We start from the raw sequence: 12280 nt of genomic DNA on the forward strand, positions 1-12280 counted from the left end.
AATGTAGGGCCTTTGGGAGGTAATTATTAGGTCATGAAGGTGGAACTTCATGAATGTCATTAGTGACCTTCTGAGACCTTGAGCGATGATCCCTCTCTAGGTCATATGAGGATACAACAAGAAGGCAGCTAACTACAAACCAGGAAGCAGGTCCTTGCCAGACAGGATTTACCAGCGCCTTGATCTTGGACTTCCAGTCTCCAGAACTGTGAGAAATGTTTGTTGTTTGATCCACCCAGTCTATAGTATTTTTGCTATTGTAGCCCAAGCAGACTAAGACACCGTAAACGGGACACCCTTTTCTAAACCTAGCACTTACTAGTAGAGTATGATCAAAGTCTGAGAGACTATTAGTTCAGAGCAGCAAAAAGCACAGATGTACCATTATCTTTGAGGTTCACATTCCTATACCCAGCAATCCCATTAAGGCATTAGGTTAGGAGAGCTCTTTATACCAGGGATTATAACATCATGGGACTCTAGGATCCAAGCAAGTAACATGAAGGAGCAAAGTGGACCAAGACATGTTGTGACATCACACGTTCTTCAGCTGTTCCTCCATTTTCATTATATAAAATCTTACATATAAAATTATATAAAATCTTATATAATAAAATCTTATATAAATTCTGTCTTTGGAAGAAATTACTCATGCCAATCCTAGGAAGAAGGAAGCCTCTGCCCTTCAGGACATAAGTCTAAGCTGATACTTCAAAATGTGACAACAGAATTCTCTGACCCAGTTTTAACAAAGGATTTTATTTTGTTCCCTAAAAAGTAAAATCTAGAAAATAGCAACTCACTGCAAGAGTTCTATAATACAACATTTTCAACCATTCTCTCTTCTCTTCACATGGTGTACTCTTTCATGTATATATCATCGGAAAGCAGACTGATAAATGCAAACTCTTTGTGAAAGGCACATGGCACTAGCATTCCTCACACCTGCTACACATCCTTGGAAGCCAAGGGAAGCCTTTTCTGCAATCTCCCCATTTTGATAGAAACTTATCACACATTTTTATAGCAAAATATTTAAAGGTCTCTTCCCCTGCCCTTCACTTATCTACTAGAAAGGTACAAAATTAAAAAGCTTTTTTCCCCGAGTTGTGATCAAAACATATTAAAAGAATATTAAAGCACATCTGGGTTATTCTAGAAGTTCCTGGGTTTTATACTTGGATATTTACAGAGGAAGCTGAACCTCAAGTTCTGCCACTCTTCAAAATGGGTGACAGAAGAGAGGACGTGATAGGATAGTTAAAAAAAAAATTGATAGTCATTCTCTGATGCAGAGTGAAGCAAGCTTTCTCAACCATCAACCAATATGACCTCATTGGTCACAAGCCCTGCAGAGATCCAACAAGATTTGAGTTTTAAATACAGAACATATTTCAAACAGAACCAGTAGAGTGTTGATGTATGAATGGAATTGGTTGCTGGTGAAGGCAGAGAGTAAAGAATCCCAAGAAACTTTTAGTGCCATTTTCATTTAATAAGCCATTGGTATAGCAACCTAAAAACCTTGGCTGTGATGACACCAGGATGTGTTTATGGAATTGCTGCAGGAAAACATGATTGGCAGCGGACATCCTCTGGCTCACAGCACTAACTTCTCCAAGAGAATTAAGGCTGGGGTGTGTAGCGGAGATATTTCTTGCCAGATGGGAGCTCTTTGGTGAAGACTCCTTTCGGGAAAAGTTTTTTGGCTTCTTCTTCAGGGATGGTTGGAAGGACCATCACACTATCCCCATCCTATTGAAAGACATTGAGAATGGTGAAATTCAATCTCACAGTGAAGCTTCAAGGCCTTCATGAATTAACTTTAGAAAAGTAGCCACAGGTGCTAATGAGACTAATCAAGTGTTCTTCACTCTTCCCCTCTTTGAGGATTTTGTTTTCCAAGTTGATCTTTGGCACTTTTGGCGGGAAAGTAGTTACCCCATATTAACAAGAAACAGCCCTGTTTTAAACCCAGTAACAGCCGGCCACCACACTTCACATTTAATTCTAAGTGAGTATCATGGCCTGCAAGCCCTGTGTGATGGAATCCTGCCTCCTCTCGTCTCTTGTCCCTCACCCCACCTTTTGCGGCTTCTGCTCCAGGCATGCTAGCTTTCCTTGTATTCCTCCAACATGCCAAGCTCATTTGTAGGCCCAGCTTCTTGCACTAACTGCTCCTTCTGCCTGTAGTGCTCGTCCCTCACAAATACACATGCCTTGGTCACATCTTCTCTGTGTCTTTCTTCCCAAAAGTCCCTTCAGAGACAGGCATTCCTTGACAGTCACTCTCCCACCTCTGTACTGTTATTCTCCCCATCTGTGCTTGATTCTTCCCTGCAGCACCTGCTATTACCACTTAATAAACTGGTTTACTGTTTGTCTCCACTCACTGGAAAGGAAGTTCTATGAGGGCAAGGACCTTCTATTGTTCACTGCTATCTCCCCAGTTCACCACTATCTGTGCTCATTAAGTACATAAATAAGTAATAATAAATTAACTAGTGGATACAGAATTTAAGTGATTTGTCTGTCAGAAAAAACCAAAACAAAACCTGGTATTCAGGTTAGCATTATTTTAAAAATGTAGCACTGTTAAGATACTCTTGTGATGTTATCCATGTCTTAAAGATTAAAAGTGTATCAACAAATTTTGGAGAATTCTAGCACAGGTTTAAAAGAATGAAGCTTAAGAGAAATGAAATACTTAATGACATTAATACACCAGTATTTTTATATCCATGACTTAACAGAAATGGTAAATCAAGATTGTGTGATAAATACTGTGCCATCAGGGAAGGGTTAGATAAAAGTGTGTGTGTGTTTTTTAAACCTTCTATTAGGAAAAGGAATCATTCTGACCAATAATTTTTCCAAATTATCTAAAAGTCAGAAAGCCATATAGAGTTTGTGTTGTACATAAAAGGTGTTAGTTATAAGACCTTGAAAAGGGCCTGTGAGCAAATCTTGAACTCAGTCATGAGGAAAAACCCTCCCAGTGTACTTGCGTGCTAGAAACAGAGATCCAGGTAACACAGACCTTGAAGTTGGCCCTTTAGAGACTGGCCCTTCAGGCAAGTACAGAAACTGCTTTTTTTTTAAAAACATCTTTACCTTCCAATCAACTGGGGTGGCAACCCTTTTTTCTGCTGTCAGCTGGAGAGAGATGACTACCCTGAGAATCTCATCAAAGTTCCTGCCAGTGGTAGCTGGGTAGAGGATAGACAGCTTCAGCTTCTTATCAGGACCAAAAACAAACACCTGCAAAGCACAGAAAGGCATAAATAGGAAGAGTTCTTTGAGTGTTTTTGATATTAAAGCCACTTAGAAAGCTCTGCAGTCATTAATAATTTTCAAGGGTATAAAAACAAGACAAAAACAAAGCACCAAAAGGATACACCAACTGCTAATGTGGATGGCTGGAATACAGGTAATTTTCTTCTCTCTGTTATTTTCTAAACTTAGAAGGGAATTCCATTTGGTTCTGGCTATCCCAGTAAGAAAAACTGATATGCAAATTTAATCCAGGAAAGGCTATGTCCATTGAGGATGACTATCATAAAAATAATACTAATGGGAGTTGATACTGTTCCTTGAATAGTTGTGCATTTATTCAGATGAGGGATCGGGTTTGTTCTCTAGTGGACAGAGGACAGAACAAATACAAATTTAAAAACAGAGCTGCCTTATGAAGAAGGATATGGCCAATCACTTTAAAGACAGGGTGGTCAGGAGAGCTATGAAAAGGTTTCTCAATTCTGGAGGACATTTTAGGATAAACAACTTTTTTTTTTTTTTTTTTTTGTAGATTTCCATGAACTATGAATTAAGCAGTTGAAAAATTTAGTTGAAAATTTCAGCCACTTTGCATCAGCATTACAGATAATCAGTGATATTGTTGCCAATACACAGTTATTTCATAATTGTAGATACTCCCCTATCTCCTCTAGCTGGTACGAGCATTTACATGGACATACAGCCTGATCAGTTATGCTGACTACAAAATGAATTTGTATGACCTACCACACGAGCTGTCACAGGCATGCCCTTTTCATCCTTCTCTGCTGGGTCCAGCATGCCCAACAGGATAGCAAGGTCCCGATTCTTATCATCGATGATGGGAAAAGGTAACTTTTCTGTGGGCTCTTCACAGTTGTAAGCATTGATATCCTGAAACACAAGTAAAAGGGGAAAGAGGAATCTAAACTTAACACATGCTCTGAATTTCATCAGTTAACAGCCATCACCTTGCAAGACAGGAAAGAGGACCAAATCACAGTAATTTTCTTTAAGCAATTTTAATTTTAAAAAGTGAGTAAATCAACACTTTTCATTCCAATTATTGCCAGGAATAACAGCAGAGTACAGTACTTAGGTTGTAATCATGGACCAAAGCCATTTTCATGCCCAGTTCTCTTAAATTCAGCATGCTTCCACTGCCATGAGAAAACAGCAGCAACCCCTTTAACATTGCAATAATTTAGTTACATCCAAATACAAGGCACCTCTGGATACCCAAATACTGTAAAAACCATCAGATACAACAGGTTTGTTAAATCCATCACATCTAGAAATAATACCATATGTAAAGAAAATCTTATAGCTCTGGTCCCTGCCTCAAAAGCACCCTGACTCAGATGTTAAGTTACAAGACAAATAGTAAGAAATGACAACAAACAAACAAACAAAAAATCACAAAACAAAGCAAACACAAGAATGGAGAGTTGAATATATACTTGAAGGACAAGTCAAAAATAAATGGGTGAAAAGGCAGAGGTAAACCTAAACTAGGGTGAAATGCAAACAGAAAACAAAGCATTTCAAGTCTGAACTAAGGAAAAATGATATGCCTCCCTCCTTCCCTAGTAAAACTTTATTCATCCATTTATTTCTACTTTTTCTATCCCTGGAAGCTTTTGGAGAAAAAAAAATTTAGTTTTGTTATTTGATTAAGCATTGATATAGCACTTAAGGTGGGCTAAGCATTATGGTAAGTACATGTGGAATACAGATGAGTAAGACATGGCTCCTGCCTTCAAAGGAACTTCTAATTTGGTTAGAGATGATTCCAGCATGAAGCAGCAGCAAATGCAAGACTAATGTTAAAAGGTGGACGGTAAATGCTGAAGTACTGAACACTCCCATTTGTAGGACTCCAAGAGTTAGAAAAGGCTTCAAGAAAAGAATAGGACTTCTATCTGGGCCCTCGAAGGATGGGTAAGATTTTTCACAGAGAAAAGAAAGGCATTCTAGGGATCAGGAACTACACACACACACACACATGTGGAGTGCAGGCTGGAGTGCAGTGGTGCAATCTCGGCTTACTGCAACCTCTGCCTCCAAAGTTCAAGCAATTCTCTGCCTCAGCCTCCTGAATAGCTGGGATTACAGGCGCCCGCCACCACACCCAGCTAATTTGTTTTTGTATTTTTAGTAGAAACGGGGTTTCACTATCTTGGCTAGGCTGGTCTTGAACTTCTGACCTTGTGATCCACCTGCCTTGGCCTCCCAAAGTGCTGGGATTATAAGTGTGAGCTAGTGCACTTGTCCAGGAACGATATTAATGAAACATGTGGGCAACTCTGTACATAAACTATTGATAGGAGAGTGAGGAACTTAGTTGGATAGAGTTTAGCAAATAATGGAAAAAATGATTTAAAATTGGAATCAGGTCTATTATGTGTAGGCTTGAAAGTAAAACAGGAGCTTGATGGCATAGCAGATACAAAATCATTGTGGATTTCTCAACAGAGATGTAACAAATGTGGCATTGATGAGCTCTGAAGTGGATAACAACAAATTCTTATTATTTATTTATTAATTTTTTTGAGGTGGACTCTTGCTCTGTCGCCCAGGTGGAGTGCAGTGGCACGATCTCAGCTCACTGCAGCCTCCACCTCTTGGGTTCAAGCCATTCTCCTGCCTCAGGCTCCTGGATGACAACACATTCTAACATTCCTTCATTTTATTATCTTAACTTTCTGTTGTCACTGGCTGCCTATTAAGTCACCAGAGCTAAATAATAATTAATATAGTCTCATGCTAGAGGCACATTATTATATATCAGGTGTATGTCAAAGTTTGGGCACTCCTTCTGGTAGTTCAGACTTTTTTCCTATTCAATGTAATCACAATTGTGAAAACTTCTAAGGCAGAAGCTCAGGGTAAAATAAACCTGTGTATGCTTCTATACTTTAAAAGCTATTCTATAATGGGCTACAAACACCTCCTTTGGCAATATGTCACTTTAATTATTGCTATGCACTAATTCTCTACTCTGCCACTTGCATGATGGACACTATATTACACCCATGAACACCAAAGAAAGTATCCTAAATTATTTGGCTTTATTCTATCCTAAATTAGGCTAAATCCTACTTTTTATCATCTTGTATTAAAAAGAACATTGATTTGAGATTCAAATCTCATTGCCATTGGGCAGTCTTGGGCAAGTCCCTCCAAGTTTCTAAGTGAAAAAAGTATTCTCAACTGCAAAAATGAAAATGAAAAATGATAGTGAAAACTACAGTTACCACTCACTGAGAAATGTAAGGAATGAAAAAAATTCTATTTCAAGATAGATAACTGCCCTTCTTTTTTCTCCTACACATGATTCTTCTAGTCTCAGATATTTAGGATTAACTAGTGTTAACTGCTATAGGATGCAGCCACAGATCCCTAACTCACAAGTCAATACATCTTTTATTCAACTACACATGCTTGACATAGTTTCTAGTATACATCCCTCAAAAAGTAGTTACCATTATTACTTAACCGCATGTTGTAGTGAAGTCCTTAAAATGTTTTAAAGGTAAATTCAGACTACCAAATTTATTGTTCAAGTAAATTCTTTTGCTAAAAGTAGGTATTTCCTTCAGTTAATTCATTCAACAAATACTGACTGATCACCTAAGACGTACTGAGTAGTGAGCATCGTTCCAGCAGTGCACAAAACAGGAGTCTCTGTTCCTGCTGAGTTTACACTCTACTAGGAAGAAACAAACTAAATAGGTAATATGCAGAGTATTTGAGTGCTGAGGAGGAGGGGATAGTGAATGTGAAAAGGAGTTATCATTTTAGATAATGAGGACAAGAAAGGCTTTGATGAAATGTCCTGTGAGTTGAGACCCAAAAGAGGTGAGGGTAAGTCACACAGATCCCTTGGGAGTCAGTCTTCCATCCATGATACAGGACATATCTTGAAGGTAGAGCTGACAAGTTTGAGGATAAATCAGATGTTATGATGTGAAAAAACATGAAGAATTCAGAATGGTTCCTGGATTTGGGGCGTGAACAATTATAAAAATGCAGTTGCCATTAGCTTAGATGAATAAAACTCTGGATTTAAGAATGAGGCCTAGTTAGACATGCTAGGTTTGAGATGACTGGACATCCCAGGAGAGATGCTAAGTAGGCAGTGGTTACAAGAACCTCGAAGCGTCTGGCCTAGAGATGAAAATTTGAGAACCACAGCACATAGATGGTATTTAAAGGCATTTCCAAGGGAAACAGTACAGACAGAAAAGAGAGGAGGTCCAAGAAATAAGTTCAGGGTAACTTCAGCATAAATTAGGAGTTGGGAGATGAAGAATCAGTGAGCAGGAACAGCTAGGATGTGGTGTCCTAGAAGCCAAGAAAGGAAAACAGTGATCACCTAGGTTGAATGCTGCTGGCAGGCCAAGATGAGGTCTGAGAATTGACTGACCAATGGATTTAGCAATGTGATCACTGTGTGGTTCAACTGAAATTTTCAAATAATCAGTGAACTTTGAACCTAAAGCTTACTTGTACCTTAACCTCAAAAACCAAGGACTCTATAATTTATAACTTGACCTATAATCTCAGGCTCAAAGTTCATGCCAATTGATACTAACCTTGCTCCAGGCAAGATGGTCCTCAACACTGTCTATTGAAAGGGCAATCAACTTAACATTCCTCTTGGCAAATTCTGGTGCCAGCTTTGCAGCTCTGCCAAGCTCTGTGGTGCACACTGGGGTAAAGTCCCGAGGGTGGGAGAAGAGAATGCCCCATCTGAAAGGAAGAAAAACAAGGTCACAGTTGAATGAAGAGTTATCACCAACATCACAGAGAATGAAAAGTCAGAACTTCTGAATCAAAAACAGGCTTTCTTTTTTAAATGAATGCTTATGACGATATTTACTTCTAAACTTTTCTGTTGAGGAATGCTTTTCAATCTACTTACCTCTAGAGAAGCCTATGCTTATAGCCCGATTTAATCAAATATATGAAATTCAAGATGACACATATTTAAAAAGACTAATTTTAAGGTGTTGCTTCCTTTAATAATTATGGTGCCACCCTGACTCCTTTTTGGCTAATAAAATCTGTGCTGTTCAAGCCAAGTAGCTTACTGAAAAAACTTAATTATTTCTTCTTATCCTTTTCTACATTTTTTTCTAGCACAGACCATGACATTCAGCTCCAATAATGGATGTCCCAGTATGCTCTCAATCCAAACAAATGCCTGACTACAATAATAAACAGATTATGTAATCTGAAATAAATAGGTTTCTATCCTCTATTTATATATAAAAATTGAAGTCGACACTTGGTTTCTTCGAAGCAAGTGGATACAAAATCTTGTAAAACCACTTTACTGATCTAACCTGCCAAACAGGACACCCAATATTTATACTCTGACAAAACAGTATCACCTTAACAGTTTTACCTATCTCTTCATTTGCAGTTTTTCTTCTTTCTTCAGACCAAGCAGGTAGAATTTTGATAGCCTACAATGTAGATTTCTACAATAGCAAATTCTTAGGTAAATACTAAGATCTAAGTCATCATTGTCTAAGATTTTATAGTTTTGAGCACATTTCAAGCGGCCACTAAGAAAGCTGAAGTACCATTTCCTTCTCCTTGGCAACAGAAACTACTCTTTCAACTGAAAAGGAAAATTGAACACTCAGTTCTCCACATCCCCATCAACTTAAACTATCCTAAACCAGATGATTTAGGCAGGATCCTAAACTAGTAGATAACTAAATCTTGCCTAGATGCCAAGCTGACCTTTCCGAAGTTTCCCTGAGTACAGAGAACAAGCAAAGACAAGGGCACCTCCTTCCCACTTACAGCTTCCACTCAACTCCCAAGGTTTCAAGAAGGAAAAAGATCTTCTTACGAAAAGGATGGAGGGCCCTATGGCAAGACTGGGAAGAAAGCTAATATATATTTTTTAAGATTGTGGAGGTGTGCACTATGTTCACTTTATTATGAAGGGCAAAAGGAAGAACATAGAGTATATCTTTTGAAGTAGATAATATCACTACGAGTAAAATCCAGGCCTTAGATTCTATGGAAAACAATCTATTTAATGGTTAGATGAAACTTAACAGAAGGTCTCCAAAAGTTGAGAAGAAATGGAACAGGGCGTTTCCTCCTGTATTGTTAAAGGGAGGATGAATTAGAAAAGTTAGGAGTTCTTTTTCCATTGTCAGTCGGCAGAGACTGTTTTGCTGAATCATGCGAAAGGAACTGGTTTTAAGCCAGTTCACGTCCTTCCCTCCCTCAGAAGTGAAACTCCAGTTTACCTCGTGGCTACAAGTAGGATAAACTCCAAGAATGTCTCACCTTGGCCTTCCTTTCCCTCTAAGTCTTCCTACTGCTGCACTTAAGAGTAATTCAGTGACATTCTCCCGTTTTCTTTCTTACCCATTTTCAAAAGACAAAAGGTTTCCTCCTTCAAGAGAATGGTTCCCATTTACTAAGCCCCAGAAGACCCCGGAAAACACATATTTTGCGTAGTGAAGATGTGCTATGAAGAAGCTACTTCTACCACTTACAGAAACAGTGATAAGGTCCAGTAAACTCACCCAATGTAGCACCCAACCTCTTTAGTTGTTTACAATGATCAGGGGTAAGGTAGAGAAAGATATTTTAATTTTTTCTCCTCAAAAATACCTGTATCAAAAATTGACAGTCTGACTTGGGATCATATACAGAATAGAGTTTGGAAAAATCAGGCAAAAATCCATGTCATAAACATATAAAAGGCTCAAACTTCTCTTCCTGGTAAGGTAGGGAATACTACGCCTGATCCTAGGCAGACTTGTCTATTAGTTAATAAATGCAGACATTTTTATCGTGTTCCTAACTATGGCTGATAAAGTACCACTTTTGATCAAATCTAGATGGATCTAGAGGCTAATAAACATTAACGAAACCCCAAAAAAGTATGGTTAGCTTAAAAAGCGACAACATTTCTAATTGTTGGAACAGTAAATACGTTTTATGCTAATATTTAATCTACACAAGCTAAGAGTTCTGGAAATAGTTTATGTTTCATGGAGGTGAGGGCTGCAGGCAGAAATGGGAAGGAACACAACTCTAAAAATCCCAAGGATTACTGGAGAAATTAAGACTGGCCATAAGCTGTATTTCTAAAGTATTTTTCTGCGTTCAAGGTTTGAATATTCCATTTTTCAACCTTTTTCTGGCCTAGTCCTATCTTTCACAAAGCTTTTTCCTCTATTCAGTGGCTAGAAAAGGGACGTAAGAGGTTGTAAGGGTCCAGGTAGGCACATGATGTGTAAGAATCTCTCCCTGGTTCTCTGCACAGCCCTGTCCAATCATTGATTAATTTCATAAGCCTCTCTCTTTGTCTCCCTGGATACTGTACATAAAAAGGATATAAACTGGGGAAGAACTGTCGTCAAACCTCGGAGCCTCACAGTGTAGTAGGACCACTAGAACTCCAGAACCATAATATAACTAGACAGGCCTGGAATGCTTCTGATGAAAACTAAGCAACTTCCAGTTTGCTAATCCAGGAGCCGCCAAAAAAAAAAAAAAAAAAAAAAAAAAAAGGCAACACTGATTCACTACTCCTATTCATAATGGCAAAACTGCCAAGTCAGATCACAGGTCATCAATTTGGCTATCATCAGAAAGCTTATGTGCTGGAAGCAAGGCAGAAAGTGGAGAGGACAGTGAGGCGCAAGCCACTGGGAAACAAAAGAGTCTCAAAGTTGGGGAGTACACGTGTCCTGGAGCCTGGAACGGCCATCACTAGCAAGAATAGGCTACTACAGCTGAACGGCGTCAGAAGTCCTTCCCTCTAAGCGTTGCAAGTTCTGGAATCTCTGAAGGCACACCTACACAGAGTGTTCTTGGCTCTTCCTAAAGCTGTTATCAAATCATATCTTGGTCATTGAAGGAGGGTCTGGACAAAAAGTCTTTCGGCCACCTATTAGGCAGCTAGTGGTTTTAAATTTCACATTTTGTGCCCAGAAGCCTGCAAATACCCTGCACCCTCAGATAATACGTTGGCCTTCCTGTAACATATAGCCAGCAGCTGTGTCCTCCGACTTTGGCTTCAGACACCCATCCTCCCCAGGGAGCAAATTCCAGAACGGAGGGTGGGAGGGAGGGCGGTGCGACCCTGGGCACTAGACCGGGGAAGTGATCGCCAATGCCGACCCGCCCCTGCGCCCTCGGCCTGACCACGCTACCTGCAGTTTACTAAGACGAGTTCAACGGACAACAAACCCTCCCACGGGCAGTGAGTTTCCAGAACCTGCAGAACCCAATTTTGTCCTCCCCATCCCCCACCTTGGCGTGGCCTTGCCCAGCCACGCCGGAGGCGGGGAGGCCTGGAGGGATCCAGTGGCTCGCGCAGGGCAGGCTGAAGGGGTGCCAGCTCCCGGGGGCGCAGCCGACGCTGAGCAGGGGCCACACGGCCTGGCGCGCGCGGAAACCGGTGCGGGGGAGGGGGCGAGCGGCGCAGGGGGCTGAGCGGCAGGGAGGACGGAAGGGAGAAGAAATAGGGAAGGCACCTCCGAGTCCAGGCGCAACCAAGGCCAGGGCAGGGCTACGCGGTGGCCACTTACGAGTCTCCCAGAAAGTCGTGGAAACGGATGCGGCCGACGGTGGTATTGGCCTCAAAGTTGGGAGCCTCGTCCCCGAGAAGCAGACCTCCGGGCATGGCGGCGGCGATGAAGAGGCGCCGCTGGGACAGCAAGCAATCGCGTGGTTCTGGCGAAGAAGCAGCCGGTCCCTGCGCGCAGAGAAATAAACGAAGGCGCGAGGGGCGGGTACTGGGGCGGCGGGGGCGGGGCTGCGGGAGGCTGGCCGCTGGGGGCCGGGCCGCGGGGGCGGGGCGGGGCGGGGCGCGGCGGGGCGCGGGGATGGGCTGGGCCGGGCAGGGACGGGGCGCGACCTGGACAACCGCGGTCGCTGTCCGTGGCGCCGCTGGGCCTGCGACTAGGTGGCATCCTTCGGACACTATAGGCCGTTTCTGCACACGTGATGCGGGGCT

The 12280-nt window shown here is 41.3% G+C and overlaps 1 protein-coding gene across 1 annotated transcript; it reads right to left on the reverse strand.

Moving 5' to 3' along the window:
* Positions 1 to 740: 740 nt before the first annotated feature.
* PRDX6 (peroxiredoxin 6) lies at positions 741 to 12070 on the reverse strand. Its single transcript, XM_003893583.4, has 5 exons — positions 11853 to 12070; positions 7875 to 8031; positions 4024 to 4170; positions 3115 to 3261; positions 741 to 1755 (listed from the first exon to the last, which is right to left on the reverse strand). The coding sequence occupies exons 1-5, from the start codon at positions 11945 to 11947 to the stop codon at positions 1627 to 1629; spliced, it is 675 nt and encodes a 224-aa protein (XP_003893632.1). The 5' UTR covers positions 11948 to 12070; the 3' UTR covers positions 741 to 1626.
* Positions 12071 to 12280: the final 210 nt, after the last annotated feature.

The sequence above is a fragment of the Papio anubis genome, chromosome 1 (assembly GCF_008728515.1).
Source record: "Papio anubis isolate 15944 chromosome 1, Panubis1.0, whole genome shotgun sequence".
In the NCBI taxonomy this organism is placed as follows: Eukaryota; Metazoa; Chordata; class Mammalia; order Primates; family Cercopithecidae; genus Papio; species Papio anubis.